General features: G+C 38.1%; 4 protein-coding genes across 10 annotated transcripts; 1 reads left to right on the top strand and 3 right to left on the bottom strand.

Annotated features, from left to right (window-relative positions):
• Positions 1-95: 95 nt before the first annotated feature.
• EloC (elongin C) lies at positions 96-2131 on the bottom strand. Of its 2 annotated transcripts, none has more exons than XM_032436926.2 (4): positions 1985-2131; positions 1811-1898; positions 1531-1758; positions 96-293 (listed from the first exon to the last, which is right to left on the bottom strand). In XM_032436926.2, the coding sequence occupies exons 3-4, from the start codon at positions 1740-1742 to the stop codon at positions 152-154; spliced, it is 354 nt and encodes a 117-aa protein (XP_032292817.1). In that variant the 5' UTR covers positions 1743-1758; positions 1811-1898; positions 1985-2131; the 3' UTR covers positions 96-151. The 2 variants fall into 2 exon arrangements, with proteins under 2 accessions (XP_032292817.1, XP_002049943.1); XM_002049907.4 differs by having other exon boundaries at positions 1531-1742; positions 1985-2130.
• A 993-nt stretch (positions 2132-3124) lies between these two features.
• Positions 3125-6725, bottom strand: betaTub56D (beta-Tubulin at 56D). Its single transcript, XM_002049908.4, has 2 exons — positions 6562-6725; positions 3125-4518 (listed from the first exon to the last, which is right to left on the bottom strand). Exons 1-2 carry the CDS (start codon positions 6616-6618, stop codon positions 3232-3234), a joined length of 1344 nt encoding a protein of 447 aa, XP_002049944.1. The 5' UTR covers positions 6619-6725; the 3' UTR covers positions 3125-3231.
• An 879-nt stretch (positions 6726-7604) lies between these two features.
• Spt5 (Transcription elongation factor subunit Spt5) lies at positions 7605-11932 on the bottom strand. Its single transcript, XM_002049909.4, has 13 exons — positions 11772-11932; positions 11292-11689; positions 11097-11221; positions 10894-11031; positions 10372-10822; positions 10246-10316; positions 10003-10169; positions 9772-9944; positions 9453-9706; positions 9192-9387; positions 8811-9126; positions 8337-8744; positions 7605-8281 (listed from the first exon to the last, which is right to left on the bottom strand). Exons 2-13 carry the CDS (start codon positions 11679-11681, stop codon positions 7713-7715), a joined length of 3258 nt encoding a protein of 1085 aa, XP_002049945.1. The 5' UTR covers positions 11682-11689; positions 11772-11932; the 3' UTR covers positions 7605-7712.
• Positions 11933-12791: 859 nt separating this feature from the next.
• Fak (protein tyrosine kinase 2 Fak) lies at positions 12792-19472 on the top strand. Of its 6 annotated transcripts, none has more exons than XM_070209605.1 (21): positions 12792-12890; positions 13319-13417; positions 13480-13667; positions 13726-13980; positions 14038-14312; positions 14374-14483; positions 14551-14768; positions 14826-15069; positions 15132-15371; positions 15526-15658; positions 15718-15850; positions 15909-15972; positions 16030-16110; positions 16177-16381; positions 16447-16586; positions 16648-16796; positions 17875-17964; positions 18018-18042; positions 18103-18469; positions 18537-18647; positions 18711-19472. In XM_070209605.1, the coding sequence occupies exons 2-21, from the start codon at positions 13366-13368 to the stop codon at positions 19183-19185; spliced, it is 3555 nt and encodes a 1184-aa protein (XP_070065706.1). In that variant the 5' UTR covers positions 12792-12890; positions 13319-13365; the 3' UTR covers positions 19186-19472. The 6 variants fall into 6 exon arrangements, with proteins under 6 accessions (XP_070065706.1, XP_070065704.1, XP_015029864.1 ...); XM_070209603.1 differs by having other exon boundaries at positions 16648-17723; positions 18106-18469; XM_015174378.3 differs by having other exon boundaries at positions 16648-17723.
• Positions 19473-19933: the final 461 nt, after the last annotated feature.

Raw genomic sequence — 19933 nt, 5'->3', positions numbered from 1 at the left:
TTGGCATCTAAAGCTGACATTAAATAAATATATTTTTAACAGGTGTAAATTTTCTACTTCTTTTAAAACATAGGTAAATACATAAAAACAATATATTAAATTTGATTGATTTTGAAAAATTTTATTTAACATTATTAAGTTAACCAATAACTTAGCAATCTAGAAAGTTAGCTGCCATTAAAAGTTCTAAGGCAATCTCTGGTGCAATCGGAAATTCTGGTATTTCAGTCGAACTGTTGGTATATCGAACTTTGTATGTGAAGTACATGCAAACCTTTTGTAAAACGTGCGATCTGAAAAGAAAATACGAAAATATATCAAATAGAATAAACATATATATTACACTTCAAATTATACTTTATGTAAATCGAATTCGCATCAATGTCTCGCCTTAAGGTTACCCTAATTTGTATACCCTTGCAGAGGCTATTATAATTGTGTCTCGAAATGTGTAACGCATAGAGGGCGCACTCTCCGACTATATAATTTCTATATATATTCTTGATCAGTCGATATAGCCATGTCCATCTGTCTGTTTCTATGCGAGCTAGTCTCTCAATTTTAAAACTATCGTCATGAAACTTTTCTCATGTCCCTTTTTCTCTCGCACGGAATACATATATCACAATTAGCCGGATCGGATAACTATATCATATAGCTGACATAGGTACATACGGTCGAAAAGTAGGTTCTCATAAGAAAAAATATTATATTTTCCAAGAGATTTTCATCAAACTCATCCTTTACGAGCCTCAACGTTCTCGCATATCTGCAAGAGGAAAATGCCTACAAGAGTATTTACTCGTCGGCGTGCCGAAAATATCCTTACTCTAACATTTATAGGTCAAATATTTGCGGTCTCGAAGATCGGATACTCTTCTTGCTTTGAATGCAACTTATACTAAATTGATTAGTATACAATATTTATCAGTTTGCTGAATGAAAATATACTTGATTTGACATAGTATATAGAATATATAATACATATAGAATAACTTGACATAACTTAACTCTTTATATGCATTCAAACGCACAAGGAAATTTTTAAAAGACGTCTTAATAACGTTCTTAAGGTTAAGAAACTCAGTTTAAAAAAACATAGCTTTTTGAAGTGCTTGAAAGCGTTTTGAAAATACAAATAATAAATATTTATTTTGTGACTGTACATATGTATATGTATGTGCGTTTGCCCGATGGGGTCGTATGTATGTATGCACATATATGAATGCTATATTAAAACATATGACAACTAAATCTATACAAATTTATGATTTTTAAACTATATTTAGTCGGTAAAGTTGCAAATGCATAAATAATTGACTAACTATTTATGTAAATACATGTTTTTATGCAATTAAACACGCATGTGTGCGTATGTATGTCAGATGGACGTACATATACATATGCATGTACGCATACATACATACATATATCACAGATTATTTGCACTCCCTTGACCGGTCAAGGGGCCACTCTTGATTTGAAAAAAAGTACTGTGCGTAATTAGTGAGGATCACAGGTGTAACTTACGGTATCTCACGAAAGTGCACTTCATTAGCCTCGTTTTCAGCGAATTGTCCTGGGCCAGATAACATTGCCTTAATTGTGCCAGAGGTGAGAGCATGTTCGCGTTTTACAATAAATTCGTGTCCGTCTGATGAAATCAGTTTCACGTACATTGCGTCTGGCCCCTCACAACCGCCATAGATCTTATCGCTGCGCTGCTCGTCCATTGCTATCATCTGAAAAATTTACTTACTAAATGTATATATACTTTTTGCAATATAACCATTTTCGTTTTCTGTCTTACCTGCCAAAAGTCAGTCTGTGACAACACTCAAAATCGTATATATAAAAATGCAGTGTTGGGTAACGGATTAAGTGCGTCAACCAGTTGTCTTCATGCCATCATGCAAATCGAGAAGTAAACAAACGTAATAGAAAACTTTAAAATTCGTATTAATTGTCAGATTTATGTACACACATTTTATTTTATAGCAGAGACTAACGTAAAATATTTTACGGTCCTGTATACACTAGTGTTGCATTATCTGCATGGATGTACGTTTTGCTAATACAATTTTAATTGGGATTAGGAAAAGAAAATTTGGCCAAAGCAATTGCACATAAAAATATATTATCGATAATCCATATAGTTTTTTCAGTTCTCAATAACAATATATTAGTGGAATTCCTGAAATTGATTCTAATGTCTGATGGCCAGCTGTTCACTGGTGCTCCGTACAAAATGTACAGTGTGACCAGAAAAAGGTTGAAAATTAGGGTCACATTTTCGTTAAAATGCTCCGATACTTGGATTCTACTTGGTTTGTGTGACCGTTCTCTTCCAAGTAAATTACAGGGTCACACTTGCTTACATTCTGTTCTAATTTAATATGGAGAACGCTATACACATATTTTTTGCATGTTAAATCTAAGTGATTGAATATTTATTTAGTAAATGCACAATTAAAAGTTAATGAAGATGGAGACAGGACAGGAGCTAAGGGTTAAAATTGCGGCCATAACATTATAGATATGGAAAATACATATTCTACAAGCAACCAATTATTGTTGACAGGCTTATGAAAAAAAATGTTTAAATTATTTTTTTTCGAGATATGTGTAAACGAATTAATTTTATAGGGTAGTTTTTCACGGTTCGTCATTAAGTTTGCAACACATAGAAACATCTCCGACCCAACAAAGTATTTTTTATTCTATGCATTTAGTATTTTTATTAGTATTTATTCCGAACGAGAATTTTGGTTTTAAAGGTAGCGGCTTGTAACTTTGCATACTGTCCGGGTTGGACCACTATATCATATATGTCCTATGAACGATCAGTTCAAAATTAAGTTATTGCCTCAACAAACGTTTGTTTTGCCACATTAAACTAGGCATTTATATGTCTCACTATGTTTCTTAGATATATTCAAATCCAATTAACAGACAACTTGAACAGATACTTACCATAGAAACAATCAATCGAACTTTCAGTTCTAGTACAGGTTTTTCTTTATCAAGATATCTTAAGTAAGCCGGCATTTATTAGTTAAACTATTTTGCTAGCATATGAGCAAATCCGACAATAACCAGTTTCAACTAGCAGAAGGCAAACAAATTTTTTTTATAAGAAATCGTTTCGACTTTATTGGTTACGTTAAAAGAACAATCGTTGAAAACTTAATTGTTGTTGTTCTCATTTTATTTGACGCAACTTTAGAGAATTTAGTTCTCATCCACCTCAGCCTCTTGCTCCTCCTCGAACTCGGCGTCTTCGTCGGCAGTTGCCTCCTGGTACTGCTGGTATTCAGAGACCAAGTCATTCATGTTGCTTTCTGCTTCGGTGAACTCCATTTCATCCATGCCCTCACCAGTGTACCAATGCAAGAAAGCCTTGCGGCGGAACATAGCGGTAAATTGTTCAGAGATGCGCTTAAACAGTTCCTGAATGGCAGTCGAGTTTCCAATGAATGTAGCAGACATTTTCAGACCACGGGGCGGGATGTCACACACTGCCGTTTTCACGTTGTTGGGGATCCATTCAACAAAGTATGAGCTGTTCTTGTTCTGAATATTAAGCATCTGTTCGTCAACCTCCTTCATGGACATGCGTCCACGGAAGATGGCAGCAACGGTCAGATAACGGCCATGACGAGGATCGCAGGCAGCCATCATGTTCTTGGCATCGAACATCTGTTGGGTTAGCTCGGGCACTGTAAGCGCTCTATACTGCTGGGAGCCTCGGGAGGTAAGGGGCGCAAAACCGGGCATGAAGAAATGGAGACGTGGGAATGGAACCATATTAACTGCCAGTTTGCGGAGATCAGCATTCAATTGGCCAGGGAAGCGAAGGCAAGTTGTGACGCCAGACATTGTCAGGGAGACGAGATGGTTCAAGTCGCCGTATGTTGGGGTAGTCAGCTTAAGGGTACGGAAGCAGATATCGTAGAGAGCCTCATTATCGATGCAATAGGTCTCATCTGTGTTTTCGACCAACTGGTGCACCGACAGGGTAGCGTTATAGGGCTCAACAACGGTATCTGATACCTTCGGCGAGGGCACAACCGAGTATGTGTTCATGATTCTATCGGGGTATTCCTCTCGGATCTTGGAGATTAGCAAGGTACCCATGCCAGAACCGGTGCCGCCTCCAAGTGAGTGTGTAAGCTGGAAGCCTTGCAGGCAATCGCACGATTCAGCCTCTTTACGAACAACATCAAGCACTGAATCAACGAGCTCAGCGCCCTCTGTGTAGTGACCCTTAGCCCAGTTGTTACCGGCGCCAGATTGACCGAACACAAAGTTGTCGGGTCTGAAAATCTGACCGAAGGGACCCGATCGCACCGAGTCCATGGTGCCAGGCTCCAAATCAACAAGGACAGCCCGAGGCACATATTTGCCACCAGACGCCTCGTTGTAGTAGACATTGATGCGCTCCAATTGCAGGTCGCTGTCGCCATGGTAGGCGCCGGTCGCATCAATGCCATGCTCATCGGATATGATTTCCCAGAACTGCAATTAAAGTAAAAGATAAAGTTCAGTTAATTTAAGAGCTGCTCAATTAATAACTGCTAAGCTTAGCACATATAAGTTGAAAATGTGTACATGTATTTGCATAAGTCTGAACATATGTTCAATGAACTGTTCAGCCCGAAAACGGTTGACCATAAAAGAAAGTATTATATAGAGACAAAGTCAATAAATAACTATTTATGGTATGTCTCTTGATTTGTATACAGCGGAAACTTCGTCATCATAGCTACAGCACATGCGTGGGTCGATCATAACGCCAGCTGTCCACCCTAAATGTCGCGGCTCTCCGAATATATGTAGGCTTTAAGTCTCTGTACTCCCCACGCATGCACAAAGCAATTGTCATAATCAGTAGGCACCACCTACCTACCTTACATTTTTTAGCCACATAAACACACACATACATATGCTCGCTAGCTTACATCATCAACAGCAATATCAAGCAACCCACACACAAGAGAAAAAAGTGGCTGGCGTAAGCCGAGGCCAAGCTGTAGTGCATCCACTCAATTTGTCTGGTTAACCATATGGCGTTTGACATGTACTTTTGGAACGTATTACGTCATTGTGGAGCTTAGTATTTAGATTGTTTATTTCGGGTAAACAAATAAATATATATAACAAAAAAAAAAAGGTAAAACTTAATTGGTACTACAACACAAGGATACGTTCTGGAAAGTAACAGAAATTACCCTGAAAAATGTCATAGCAACTTAAATGTGCCTACACCAACACCAATACATAATATGTACACACACACACACACACGTACATATATAATACATGCCAAATACCGAAGGAAAGAACTCAAAGCAGCTGCTATATACACGGGGGTAGTTTTGTGTATATATGTACACATTTTTACGAGGACTAGAATGGCTCTATTGATTTGCCGAAAGGATGTCGATGACGCAGCCAGTTTGCAATGAAATTGCCGGCAAGCCATTGTACGCATGTGCATGAAAAGTGGCAACACAGCCTTTGGGTGTGTCATATGTATGTATATGAATGCATATATACATACGTAGAGTATACATACAATACCGTACGATTACAAGCTTGCGGAATGCACATAAATAACTATTTGTATATTTTAAGTTGCTAATAAATATATATGCATACAAATGAGTGCGATCTGTGAAGAATATTTCTTCAAATTTAGTAATACATACATATATACGAGTATATGTTCCCAAATAAAATACTGAATACAGAACTCCACTAATACAGTCGCAAATACAAAAATACATACAAACGATGCCTCTACAAATGTGAACGTACGTACATATGAGCATACAGATTGGTACACGTATATATGTATATATTTTATGTCATTGCGAACCGGTCGACAACCGGTTCAGCCATTTTAGGTAAAATGACGTCATGTTTTCCCTTTACCAAACTTCGGAAAACCAAACCTTAACAAAACCGTTTTAGCAAAGTAAACGGGAACATATGCATATTTTATATGCTTCTAACATCTAATTGATCGACTAAATATATATGTACCTTTCACCAATTACAAACATACATACATGTACGTTTCTCCGACATGCATATGCTTGTATTAGGCAAAGCAACTTTCTCATTAAAATAAACTAGAGCTTTAAAGCAATTATGACTCATCAGTATGTAAATATATGTACGTCATTATATGCATGTAAGAGAACGAAAAATACGTTCGAAGTTACCATAATCAATATATATGTATACAATATTTAGACACACCCTAAATTTATAAAGATCTAATTCTATATTCTGCATATGTATGTATGTGTATGCCTGTACACACAAACAGAGAAAACTGCATGAGCCGGTAAGTATACATATGCATACATGCATATATTTATGCATACATACAAGCGTAAATAAATATGTACTATACAAATTTATGCGCTGATGCCGGTGGCCTCAATAATTTTGCCACATGGCAGCGCAAAAATGACGCCATATTGACTAGTAACTGTACTTCATTCTTATTTTTAACTCAATTAAGGCAACATTAAAGAATTCAATACATACCTTGGCTCCAATTTGGTTACCGCACTGACCAGCTTGAATGTGTACAATTTCCCTCATATTTATGTATATATAAACTTGTAGACTTTTAGCTTAAATTTATTTGCTGCTTGTATTCACAAACACACTTCTGCCCGCTTCACTTGACGAATACTGTCTGAGCTCATCTGGGTAATCGCTGGTATAATATAACGTAGAAATGCAATGTGACCAGACTGTGCAATCGAAAAAATACCATTTCAAAATATTTAACAATGTAAAGGTTACGCTATGCATGACGCTTTACGTCATTCATATTTAAATTTTTGTTATTTATAATATTGATATATATACATTAATATTAAATTGTTTACTTTAAATTTGAAATAAACAGAAAACGTTTTATGGTTTTTGCCGTAGATTTACAGTTAAAACTAAAAATAATTAAAAATGCTAAAGGGCTGCCTTGTGCACACCGAAGATTTAATACCCTTCTAGACCGAGTCTTTTCATTATGCTCATTTTCGACCGATCGTTCCTAGGGCAGCTAAATGATTTTGTGATCCGATGTATTAACCCGCCGATCTCAGAACCTGTAAGAGCTGGAAACGTTGGTAGGACCTCATAGTGTGCGCGTAGGACAAGCCTGTTTTTAATCATCGATAGTTTGTCTCGCAATCGATAAAAACGGATAAAAACAATCCGTTTTTTTAGAGCACATCTCTTTAAAGCGTTAAAGCGGTGTTGGAAAATCAATATATATGATTCATTGATTTATAAATTCACAAGACCTATGCAAAAAATGCCTGATTTTGTGACTGTTTGAAAATATGACCAAACATTTCTCTTTGTTTTGGTGAACATGCATAATTTAAAAATATTTTGGGGATGTATGAAAAATATTTTCTCGCCCAAGCTGTATGGCTTACTTAAATGAAGATTCTTAGAAACGAATGAATCATTGAACCCCATTTCCACCAGGAAGGGAGGTTATATTCTTGGCTTGCCGAAGACACAATATTCTTTCGGCTGATTGTTCGATTATAATAAGGTATATTAGTGTAGCGTTATTTTTAAGAGATTGGCAATAGAATTATTTTATTATTTATCTTTTGAGACATTATACAAAAGAACGTGGCTGCCTTTTTTCGCAAGACAATATGGGTTCATGCAATCTAATCAATGGACTTCATCTTACACAAATGATTTACAGGTATCATTTTGACTTCGTCATTTATCTTACAGACGAGAACATCACCCTCCTGTTTGGACAAAACTTTGCCAACAGACTCTCGTTCTTCTCCATATATAACTTTGAATTCATCTCCACTATTGGGTGGAACAGGAGCCAGGTGCTCACTAACAATGGACACGCTACGATCTTCCTGACGCAGAAATACAGAACAGACACCATTTGAGACTGTACGGATAATACCAGTCTGGCCAACGAGATCAGTATCGTCATGCGTATGAATCCGAACTTCAATGTCAGTGGTACACCAATCGCCCATCGAAGAGTCGAGGCTAGCTCCAGGTGTTTGCGGATTGTACGGAGACTGTGGTACACCACCGGGAGTGTTCGGTGAATAAGTTGATGGCGATGGTGTATTCATATAACCAACTGGGTATGGCGATGGTGCAGGGCTAGGACTCGGATTAAACGGACTGTAGCTTCTATCCGAGCCGTAAAGAGTACCCGGAGTTTGTGGAGCAAATTGTGACGACATTTGATACCCAGGAGTGCCTAAGATTCAGATAAATTAAATTGAATACACAATAAATAAAGAAAGGTACATTACTTGGATTATATCCTGGGCTGGGGCTTGGTTCCTCAAGCGAATAATCAAAATCTGTATTACGAGCCGGGGTCGTATTTGCAGTAGGATCCCATGCTCCATGACGTGGCGTCATACTGCCATCGTGAGATGGCGTCATTGTACCATAAGGTGTCCTAGTATCGGTGTCCCAATTAGGTGTCTGACTACCAACCAATGGGGTTTTGGATCCAGCAGCGGTGTAGCTGGGAGTCTGCGCTCCGTAACCCGGTGTACGCGCTGGTGTGCGACCATAAGTGGAAACACTGCCCTCTTTACCAGGCTCGCCGACAATAACAATATGGTTACGATCCACGGAAATCGTTTGGCATGATGTATGCAATTCCACACGAGCTGTGCTCTCAGTTGCATCTTTTACGATGCCAACGGCTCCTACATTTAAAACGAGCATAAATTAAATATTGAAGAATAACGAATAAAGATTTTAAATGATAATACCTTTGTAGGGTCCACCACAAATTTTGATAGTTTTTCCTAAAAGTTCACGGTCACGCGTCACACGGAAGCCACCGCGACCACCGCGCGATCCTCCACGTGCGCCACGCCCGCCAGACGGATGCATTGGCGATTGGATTCGAGGTGACATAAATCCCAATCCTCCAAGCGTATTAGCATTGCTCACATTCGTTTTACTTCCACCAGCGAGTTGTAAGTGACGCGTCTTGCATACGAAAATACCGCCATTCTCCGTGTACATACGACAGTGGAGAAATGCTAAGCTGCGATACAAGTGCTTTATTTCTCCAGAGCGTCCCTATAAAATACGAATAGCGAAGACATTTACAAATGTGTTGATAAAAGTGCGTACTTTTTGCTTACGGCATGTGGACCCTCCATAACTTTCACAATATCGCGGCGGCGAATCTGATTTTGATCTGCATCCAGAGCAACAGTATTCTGATTTTCACGCCGTTTGTGCAAGGCTGTTGGCTTGCACTCAATACATTTTCCATTCATGCCCAAGACGTGGAAGTTCTCACGCTCCAAGCGCACAATAACACCAACATTTTGTGAGCTGCAAAGCAAGCACATTTAGTTGAATAAATTAAAATATTTGAATGCAACTTTAAGACTACTTACTCAAGCTGGACCAGATCTCCCCATTGGAATTGACCAAGACAATCAACTCCGGTAGCTACATCAGAGCACAGTTGCAAGTCTCGGGGCAAAACCTCAAGTTCGTGATTGGTCAAATCTGAGACAAGCACAACCCGCGATGGCTCTACGCGAATTATAAGACCTGTTTCACCTTCGTAGCGGCCCGCCAGCACTCGCGCATGATCACCCGTCTTAAAGTATTTGCGTAACTCGCTTGCTTTGAATATAAGAGGATCCTAAAAGCAGTAAAGCGTAATTGATGAACTTTCAATTGTTTGATTCAAATCTTCGCGGACGCTACCTTTAAGTCCTGATGTTTGGGCATAACCGTAATCATTGTGCCGTCAATGGCAACAATCTTTGCTTGCAAGTTTTCCAAATCACCGACACAAACTTCGACATTGTCGCCCATTGAAAATGAATGGGCAGCCGTGGGATCATCTTTAACGCTGGCCATAATCTCCAGGTTAACTTCTGTAAGAGTGAATGTCATTTTTAGATAAAATGGATTCATAAAGGTTTGCTAAGTTACCCTCCGGTGCTTCTTCGAATCGCTCAAGTTCAGCCAGAGTGGGTTTTACGCCCTCGGACAAAATTGCTGACATGGTAAAATTTTTATAAAGAAATCCCTTTCGCGAATAACGATTTCCTTCGAAGAGCAAAAAATCTCCATCTGAGTGAACTTCCCCTCCGATAGCCCTGAAAAAAAGTTGGGATTGAGATATATTTTTGTTATTGTAGGAAGTTATAAATGGGTTATAAATATGACACTCACCTAACAGCTTCTGGATCAAATGGTTTTGCCGGTGGCCTGCGTTTCTTTTTACGCTTCCCATCATCACTTTCCTGAAATAAATATTCTTATTACACACTAATAAATTGAGTGTTATGTTTGTCTTACCGTCGCCGTGGTACGTAATGCACCGCGCATTCGAGTGTAATCGATACGAGGAAGAAGCTTAAGATGCACCTGGTTCTGTGCCAGATCTACATAATCTACTTGTGCAATGTCATCCTTGTACAAGCCACGCTTTAAGCGCACCCACTGTTTTACCTTAAGGCCGACTTGCTCTTTAACTACTTTAAGCACATCAGTCATTTCCTTAATAGGAACCATTTCTTGTTTCCATTTGCCCATTCGAAGATTACCCACATTGTCGATAGCTGTCTTTACATGAGTTTGTTTGTAAGCTTCCAAATAAATATATCCTTTCACGCCTTCTGGTGCGATAATTGATTTGATTTGCAATGGATCATCTGTATTGAGATAAGTTAGGAACTTTCTCATCAAGAGCAATGCTGTCGCCTTCTCTTCTCCTATGCGGCATTTCACCATCCACAAATTGGGATCTCTAGTTGAATAATTCGTTGAAATAAATAAATGAGTATACGAATAACAGTCGGTAGTATAACATTGACTTACTTGATACCCGGCAAAAGGGTTTGCTGTGTAATTTCATCGGACATTTCCTCGCCGCCGTCGCCAAAGTGTCGTCTTACCATCGATTCGTCAGCATATTTCTTTCTTAGATACTCCTCAATTTCGTCTTCTTTTTGAGTGCTATGCCAATTAATTGTTCAATTAAATATTTGAATACTGAATGAAATCTTAAATAGGTAACTTACTCCCATAAATTGGTTCCTCTGCGTCGTATTTCAATATCTCTGGCGGTAGGGCCCAGCTCATCTATTTCATTGCCAACGATACCAATTTCGTTGGCACCCTCCTCCCACTCGTCGTCTTCATCAACCTTTACATGCAAACAATTGGGTATGTAAGATATTAAACAATTTAACGAGTGCTTATTTTATATATTCCACCTCGTCATCCACTTCAGCTTCGTCAATGATGAAGCCACCAAAGCGTTCCTTTTTCTTTTTTTTCCGTGGATGGTCATCTTCATTTTCTTCCTCTTCGTACTCTTCGGAATCTATATCCTCCCCTTGTGCGTCTTCATCTTCAGAATCTTCGGTTTTGCGACGGTGTCCACGTCCCCCTTGAGGTTGCGGGGAATCGGATCCTGAGCCAGAATGGGCCGATTGAGATCGGGATCGAGAAGATCTCGACCTAGACCTGGACCTGGATCTGGATAGCGACCTTGACCTTGAGCGGAAGCCAGATTTGGATCTAACACTTTGTTGCGACTTGTTCGATATCGATCCGTCGTCGGAGCCACTATCCGACATATTGCTGACTTCCGAGTCCGACATTTTGTGTACTGCGGACGTGTTAAAAACCACACGTTTTTTATTTGTACAGTTGCAAAATAAATGTAAAGGTTTGGTGTTGACTATACTCACATATAATTATTCAAGCAAATAGCTCATAAATATAAGCCATGCATTTGCACATACAAAAATGTAGGCAATTGTTTTAGGCAAATTCAATGGGTTTGCTCTTTATTTGACGCTTAGTTATGGACACAGTAAATTATGATACTGAAAACGTTGTCATCATTCAGAGTTATCGATTACTGTCCGAAAAAAATTCATCGATATGTTTTTTTCTTAATTACTACATGACTTTACCGCCAATATACATTAAGAAGCAACTCAGGCATAACAAGAAACATATAAATTTGAGGTATAGAAGACTAACACAATTAACATTTAATTATTATCTAATTTAGGGCATTTAGCTTGCAAAAACTCGAACCAAACAATTTCTCTTCGACTACGAAGGCTGCAAAGCTGCTACACTAGATATGCAATAAGACACGATAAGTATTCGATTATTTAATCGAAGTATGGTATATTGGTATATATGGTATATATCGGTATATTTTAGCTTTACAGATTTGGCAACAGTTGTTATGGAATGAATAGTATTTGTGGTCCAAAGAAGCGCAGGATAACAAGTTGCGTTGGAGGAACTAAGACCAATTTAATTCATCAAATTATATTATGCACCAATTTGAATGGGCGTATTTTGCTTATTTCAGACCTGTTGTGTGAAGTTTGAAGCTGAACTTTCGATAAAACGATCTTTAATAAGCATTTTTTACCTAGCTGGGGGGATTTTGGGGAATTTATGAAACGCATCTTAAATGACTTTTTATAAAGATACTCAAAAGGGATTGAATATATAATAATATTTGGGATTTACATATCTATAAAAGAAATGAGAAATGAAAGTTTCAAACCTATTAATAGACAAGGCTAGAATTTGCAAAATTTAAAAAAGTTCAATAGCTTGGTAATTTGTGAATTATAAAAAAAACTGTATTTTTATATATTTTTATATATAATTATACGAATGCAAATTAGAATACCTTTCCTACTAGTAGTACCATGATTTTCGACGCCACTGTTGTCTACATGTTCACATTTTGTGTGAGTGGCATGCCAGTACCATGTAAAACAGATTGACACTCCTATGAATAGAAACATTAAAGAAAGAAGAAGAACGTGTGTGGGGAAGTAATTACTGTTTTCAAATTTTACAATTATTAAATAACTAAATAATTCTGGTCAATAAGTTTATAAGCAATTGTTATTTTGAGTTGGCAATTATCTGATGAACACAAAAGATTCATTTAACATTTGAGGCGAAAGCATTTATAAGCGAGTGTATGTGCATATTACAGTTTTATATATGTGTATGTGTGCGCTCATAGAAATATACATACGTACATACGCATATATTTTCCATAGATTTGAGTTTCGCATCAATTAATCAGAGTGTTAAGACAGACTGAAGTTCTAGCTTAAGATATGGCTGGGGCTTAATTCATGATTAAATAAAACCAACCATATTATTGCTGTACAAGAACAATAGTTTAAGACAATATCTGTGTGTTTGTTGCAAATGATTATATGTCAATAAACTGGGTTGCATACTTTAATAGGTGGTGAATTTTTATAAAAATCGCCTAGAGAGCGGTATTTTTGGAACATGAACACCGCAGAAGTCAACCAAAGCGATCAGCCGCATAGGAACAATGGATGTAAGTACATATATGCCTGCAAACCAAATTGGTTAATTAATGCACTTTTTGTTATTTATTAGCCCAATATGAAGATTACGTTCTTCATGTACACATGCCAAACAAGAGTTTTAAGTCCATAGCCTTTCATAAAACTGAAACGGTATTCCACATCATCCGGAAAACAGTTGAAGAGTTTGGCAAGGACGGACAACCGCCGCCGAGCATTCAGCGATATGCATGTCGCATGTTGAATGTCATAACCAAAGAAGTATGTCTTTCAAATACTGCACTATTACTAGTTGAATAACCCATATAATATTTAACAGGTACTATGGTTAGCTAGGACGACATCAATGGAAAAAGTTTTGTCTCACATACTATCACCCGGGTGCTCGAATGTAGATTGTCCAAACAACGATCCCATAAAAGCAGATCAAGCTGAAGGCAAAGATCCGCATCATGGGCGGCGATCCGTTGTCACAGGTGTTTGGCGTGTGGAGTTGCGCGTGCGATATGTGCCCCATAAGATTCAAGACTTATTCGACGAAGACAAAACAACATGTTTTTATTATTTTGATCAGGTAATACTTGTTAAATATTTTCCGATAACTTTTAAACCCGAATGTGTTCGGTTGCAGGTAAAGGACGATTATATCCAATCAAATATATCGCCCGTGGATGCTGATATAGCAGTTCAACTATGCTGTTTGGGTATACGGCATTACTTCAAAAACATAACACTGAAAGCTCCAGATAAGAAGCAACACATCGATTACATTGAAAAGGAAATTGGGTTTAAATGTTTTATTCCTCAATCTGTGATAAGCACAACAAAGCCAAAGAATCTGAAGAAAATGATACAGGTCGGATACAAAAAGGTCTACAATTACAATGACATCGAGTACTTGACAAAGTATGTATTCTTGTGCTAAATTTTAGTAGAAATATGCTTAACTCAAAACTATTTTATACAGGTTTTTCGATCTTCTCAAAAGCTTTTATTTAACCGATTTCGAACAATTTTCTGTGACCTTGAGCTCGGCCTGGAATATATCAGGAATTCTGCATGTTGGTCCGCATATTGGTAAGAATTTTCAATACTTCCAACTTTTTGTTTGTATATCCTATTTGTATTTTATTTATTTATTTAGGAATCTCTTACCAAACACACCCGCAAGCAAGTTTAAGGAATGTAGCACAGTTTAAAGATGTCGTTTCTATTAAAACCTGCGCTCTTCCAAAAGAAAAAGCATCCAATGAACTTGAGTTACAGAATTTAAAATGCAATTGCCGAAAAATTAAAACTCAAATCAAAATTTCTGCATCTAATATTACGGAAGATTTGATTATAACATGCAATGGAGTAAATGTAAGCTTTACAATTCCCAGGTTTTCAATGCATATGTTAATTATTTTTAATTTTCAGACCGCTGAAAGTATTGCCGATCTTATTGATGGTTATTGCAGGCTGCTAACGAAAGATCTAGGATTTACTGTTTGGGAACGAGAAACGGACATGGGAGGAAATGTAAAAAACTCACCAAATGCATCTAACGCTTCGCAAGACGATCGAACTTCGTCGTCTCCGAATAAAAGTAAACCTATGCTCACGGATGATTACGCTGAAATCGGGTTATTAGAAGGGGAGGGTGATTACTCCACACCCACGGGTAAACTATATTTTAATATGTTTTTTATTTTTGTAACGTTTTAAAGCCCTTTTTTTATTTAGTGCGCAATTACGAGCTTGATCGATCTCAAATAGTTCTTAGTGCAAAAATTGGGGTCGGTCAATTTGGAGATGTTTATGTTGGAACATATACGGTACCAATATCAGCTAAACCGAAAAACAAAAGGAACGAGAGTTCTTCAAATACTATCGATGCCAAATATGATGTAATGCAAGTAGCCGTTAAGACATGTAAAGCTAACGAGAATCCAGAAAAGACAGAAAATTTTCTTGCCGAAGCATGTAAGTTCAATTAATACTCAATTTTCTTTTACAGTCCGAAACCTTGTGAAAAGGGTTTACAAATTTGGTTTTATGTATAGCACGATTCATATCTTAAGCTGAATTCCTGGCACTGTTATTGAGCTTTGTTAATTTGGCTGGCTTTTCATTGCAGATATAATGCAGAAGTTCGATCATCCACATATTATTCGGTTGATTGGCATTTGCAGTATAACGCCCATTTGGATAGTAATGGAATTAGCTAAGCTCGGCGAATTGCGTGCGTACTTAAAAGCCAACAGTGAGAGGTATGCTTCTGATTATTTACGCCACGTATTCAAATATTTATGAGTTGTTTCATTTCAAGATTAAGTCACGGAACTCTGCTTAAATATTGCTACCAACTATCAACAGCGCTTAGCTATTTGGAATCTAAGAAATTCGTTCACAGAGATATTGCGGCGCGAAACGTTCTTGTGAGCACACCTACTTGTGTGAAGGTGCGAACCAATTATTGATGGAGTAGAGAATTTGCGCTTATATCTTTACCAATTTCAGCTGGCTGATTTTGGATTGTCGCGCTGGGTTTCTGACCAGTCCTATTATCACTCAACTCCCACAGGTTAGAAAAATATATCTAATCAACTGTTGAATATTATTTTATAAAATGAGATTTCAGTTGCACTACCCATTAAATGGATGTCCCCCGAGTCAATCAATTTTCGAAGATTCACTACAGCTAGTGATGTGTGGATGTTTGGTTGGTGAAAGAGAAAACAAAAAAAAAATATGTCTTCATTTACATTTATATGATCTCTGCGGATAGGTGTATGCATCTGGGAGATACTTATGCTAGGTGTTAAACCATTTCAAGGCGTGAAAAATAGCGACGTCATCACAAAGCTGGAAAATGGGGAGAGATTGCCATTGCCACCGAACTGTCCGCCTAGACTATACTCATTAATGTCTCAGTGTTGGGCTTACGAGCCGCTTAAAAGACCGAACTTTAAACGGATAAAGGAAACCCTTTAGTAAGTTTGTAGATTTATTAGCTATAGTTTGTTGGGATAATGTCTTCTAAAATATATATTTTTAGTGAAATTTTATTAGAAGACAGTATAAACTCATCTGAGACAATGAGAAGGGAGCACCGTCGACTTGCAGGTGTATCTTGGATTGGCACTGAAGACAGCGACATTCCTCCACTAAAGCCATCCCGAACAGTAAATGACACTGGTAATATTTATAGACAGATCTTGCAAATGGATTATATGCTTATATTTATACTTGATTTTAGATATTCCAAGCATATTGAATACGCCAGAGGAAAACAGGACTGTACCCCAGACCTATATTATTGCCCAAAATCCGGCTGTGCTCGCCAGATTAATGATGGAGAATCAAAAGCGAGGCATAAATCCTGCAGCCTACACCACACCCGCTTCGGTATTTAATACTTTAGCCGTAGGAATAGATTCCAGTAAATCGAATCATTCGCTTAAAACTACTAAGCTCCCCGCAGCGGAGCTCCTAAAACTCGATCCTGTCGCTGATTCAGATAAACCTCAAATTCAATTTCCAATAACCAGCACCTCTTCTCAAAATCTTTATCCATCTTCATCACCTGTAATTAGTTCTTTCGACTCGACCTTTATGCCAGCATATTTACACCCTATGAATATTAGGCCTCAGCCGGTATCAGGATATGTGTCAGAGAATTTGCCACTGAAAAATAACTTTATAATAAGTGCACCAAATACGGATGATTTCCACATGAATCAACTGCAGATGGACAGCAAATCTGGCAACCCAACGGCAAGGGCCGCAGGTTATAGTCTGTACGGCAGTCTCGAAAGGCATCAACCACAGATGGATAAGCCGATGCACTCAAAGGGTGGCAGTCTGGAACGTCATCAATCATTAATGGCTGCGCAAAACATGCTTTTTCACAAACACGGCACGAATTTTTCAGAGCGTTCCAGGGGCATCGAACGCAAGAGTCAGTGCCATGCATATCGTCAACAAATGAAGACATCAACCGAATGCGAGTCTCTGCCCGAAGAAATCTATGACTTTGGTGGGGTTGGCCTTAAAACCTGTGTGTCTGTAAAAGAAAAAGCCCATTCGGTATCATTAATGAATGCATCTGCAGTAAATCCGAATATAACAGGGCAAGAATACAAATGCCCTCAGAACTCCGGCGGAAAGCAAAGCGGCTTATGCACCAAAACTTCATCAAACGACTTACAAGAAATTCCACGAGAGTGGGAGCCGCAGTGGACAACGCTTTCTTACCCAGCTGAGGTTGATCTTAAGAGCGATAATTTGGAAGGAGCAGCTTGCATTCAAATAAATTCAGAAGTGGGAAATCAGGTTTGATTGGACAAGGTTTTATGCTGACACATGAACCAGACGCCGTTTGCCTTTTTAGTTTTTTGGTTCTATTATCTAATCGGTTATTTTTAAGTTATTTTGAATGCAAATGATTGATTCAAGGAGAGTAAAGTGTAATAATAATTTACAGAGCATTCCCAAACCAATTGGCGAACAATTGTGGCAACAACGCAAGGACAGCAATAGCGATGGTGAATGGCTGTATCAAGAAGAAATGGTCGTAAGTATGATGCAAATAACTATTAAACTAGTCACTTAACTATGATTTTGCAGAGAAAGAGATCCAGTCCAATACCAGGTGCAGTTGAAACCGAGGTTTTGATAAAACATCAGCATTTTAAACCTGATTTGATTTCAGAAGGCACAATAGGCTATCCTGCTGGATCGAATTCGAACACAAGGCCAAAAATACCCGTCGCAAATGTATTTTCACTTAAGCTAAATAACTGTCCATCGGACCAGACGGTATCTTCGGCAGCAGAAGAAAGCTTAAGGTCTAGAATTGGCGAAAATCAAGATTCTACTCGACCAATAAATCGAACAAACGATGAGGTGTACTGTGCTACAACCGCAGTTGTAAAGTCAATAATGGTACTTTCTCAAGGCGTTGAAAAAGCGCACATTGATGGTTACTTGCATTTAGTCAAAAATGTCGGGGTCGAGCTAAGGAACCTACTCAAATCAGTAGATAATATATCACTACTGTTTCCGGCCCAAGCCTTGAAGTAATATATTCTGCTTGTTCAAAACTGAATTGAATTTGTTAAAGATTTTTATGATTTTCTTTTGCAGAGAGGTAGAGATGGCGCACAAAGTTCTTTCCAAAGATATGCATGATTTAGTGTCAGCAATGCGGTTAGCACATCAATACAATGATACTACTCTGGATAATGAATATCGAAAGTAATTATATCATATTTTTTTAAGAACTGAATTTGTATATATGCGTATTTTTCTTTTTTGAAGGAGTATGCTGTCGGCCGCACACATCTTGGCCATGGATGCGAAGAATCTTTTCGATGTAGTTGATTCAATAAGAAATAGATATCAACCCACTTTAACGACAAACACAAACAAGCTAGCCAGAAGAGAATCAAGTAGTTCGTTAAACTGTGAATCCGCCCAATCGCCTCCCGATAATGGCTCAGCCGCATCACCTCATTCTATTGCTGATGAACCGATTGCGAATCGTATTGCTGACATTAGTCTTTACGACAATGAGAACTTGCACCAAGGCTTAAATATGCAAAGTTCACAAACCGCCAGTTGCAGTGGTATCGTTAGTGAAGCAAAAACTAAAGGAGCATTACATAGGGGAAATGATATTAGCCATGAGGCAACAGGAAATTCAAATGAGCAGTTAAAAATAATTGAGGAAACATTAAATAATCCAGGCGAGCACATGTACTGTAATACATCCACGTTACATGGCCACGCATAAATCAAAAAGGTTCTATCCTATTTGTTCTTAAGATAGTATATGCTAACATTCTGTGTATATAACAAACCAAAATAAGTATGTAAATATGCAGGTGTTTTTTCACAAATGCGAAATTCATCTCAAGAACTCATACATACATATATCTTGCATATTCATATAATATGACGAACACTCAACGTCGGCCGGCCGCAATGAAATGCATTATTAAATCGTCAAGTAGTCAAAATACTTTAAGAACTAAAACGTGTTTCTGTAATTGAAAAATAAATAAATAAATACGTAAAACATTCTTTTGGAGAATATCCTTTTAGATTTGTGTAGTTGCAGGCCATTCTGTTTTTAGCACCTCAAGCACAATTTGTACCTATTTACCACTGCGTTCATCAATGTACAAAATTGGACTGACTTGGTACTCTCCCGTGCGCTGCTCGACTCTGGATTTGCACAATATTTAAACTAGCTGCTAGACTGCCGATGTTGCAAAAAAATTGCCTTTGTTGGGTTGCCATTGGAAGTGCTTCACATGTAGACCGGTCGTCAGTCGTGGCCATGCGGTCAACGGTGGATCCAGAGCTGCAGCTAAACTCTTATCTGCATATAAGCTAGTTCTTCTCTTTTGGGAATTGGAATGCTGCACACAGACTGGTGTGCGACTGGCTAAGAACACGTATACTTTACATTAACTTCAGCCTGTTATAAATTTACACAAAGCTACAACTCTTATTCAGGCTATAAGAAACTATTTGAC

Source organism: Drosophila virilis, chromosome 5, assembly GCF_030788295.1.
Source record: "Drosophila virilis strain 15010-1051.87 chromosome 5, Dvir_AGI_RSII-ME, whole genome shotgun sequence".
Classification (NCBI taxonomy): domain Eukaryota; kingdom Metazoa; phylum Arthropoda; class Insecta; order Diptera; family Drosophilidae; genus Drosophila; species Drosophila virilis.
Note: the sequence above shows the minus strand (reverse complement) of the source record. Positions and strands in the feature narration are given on the sequence as shown.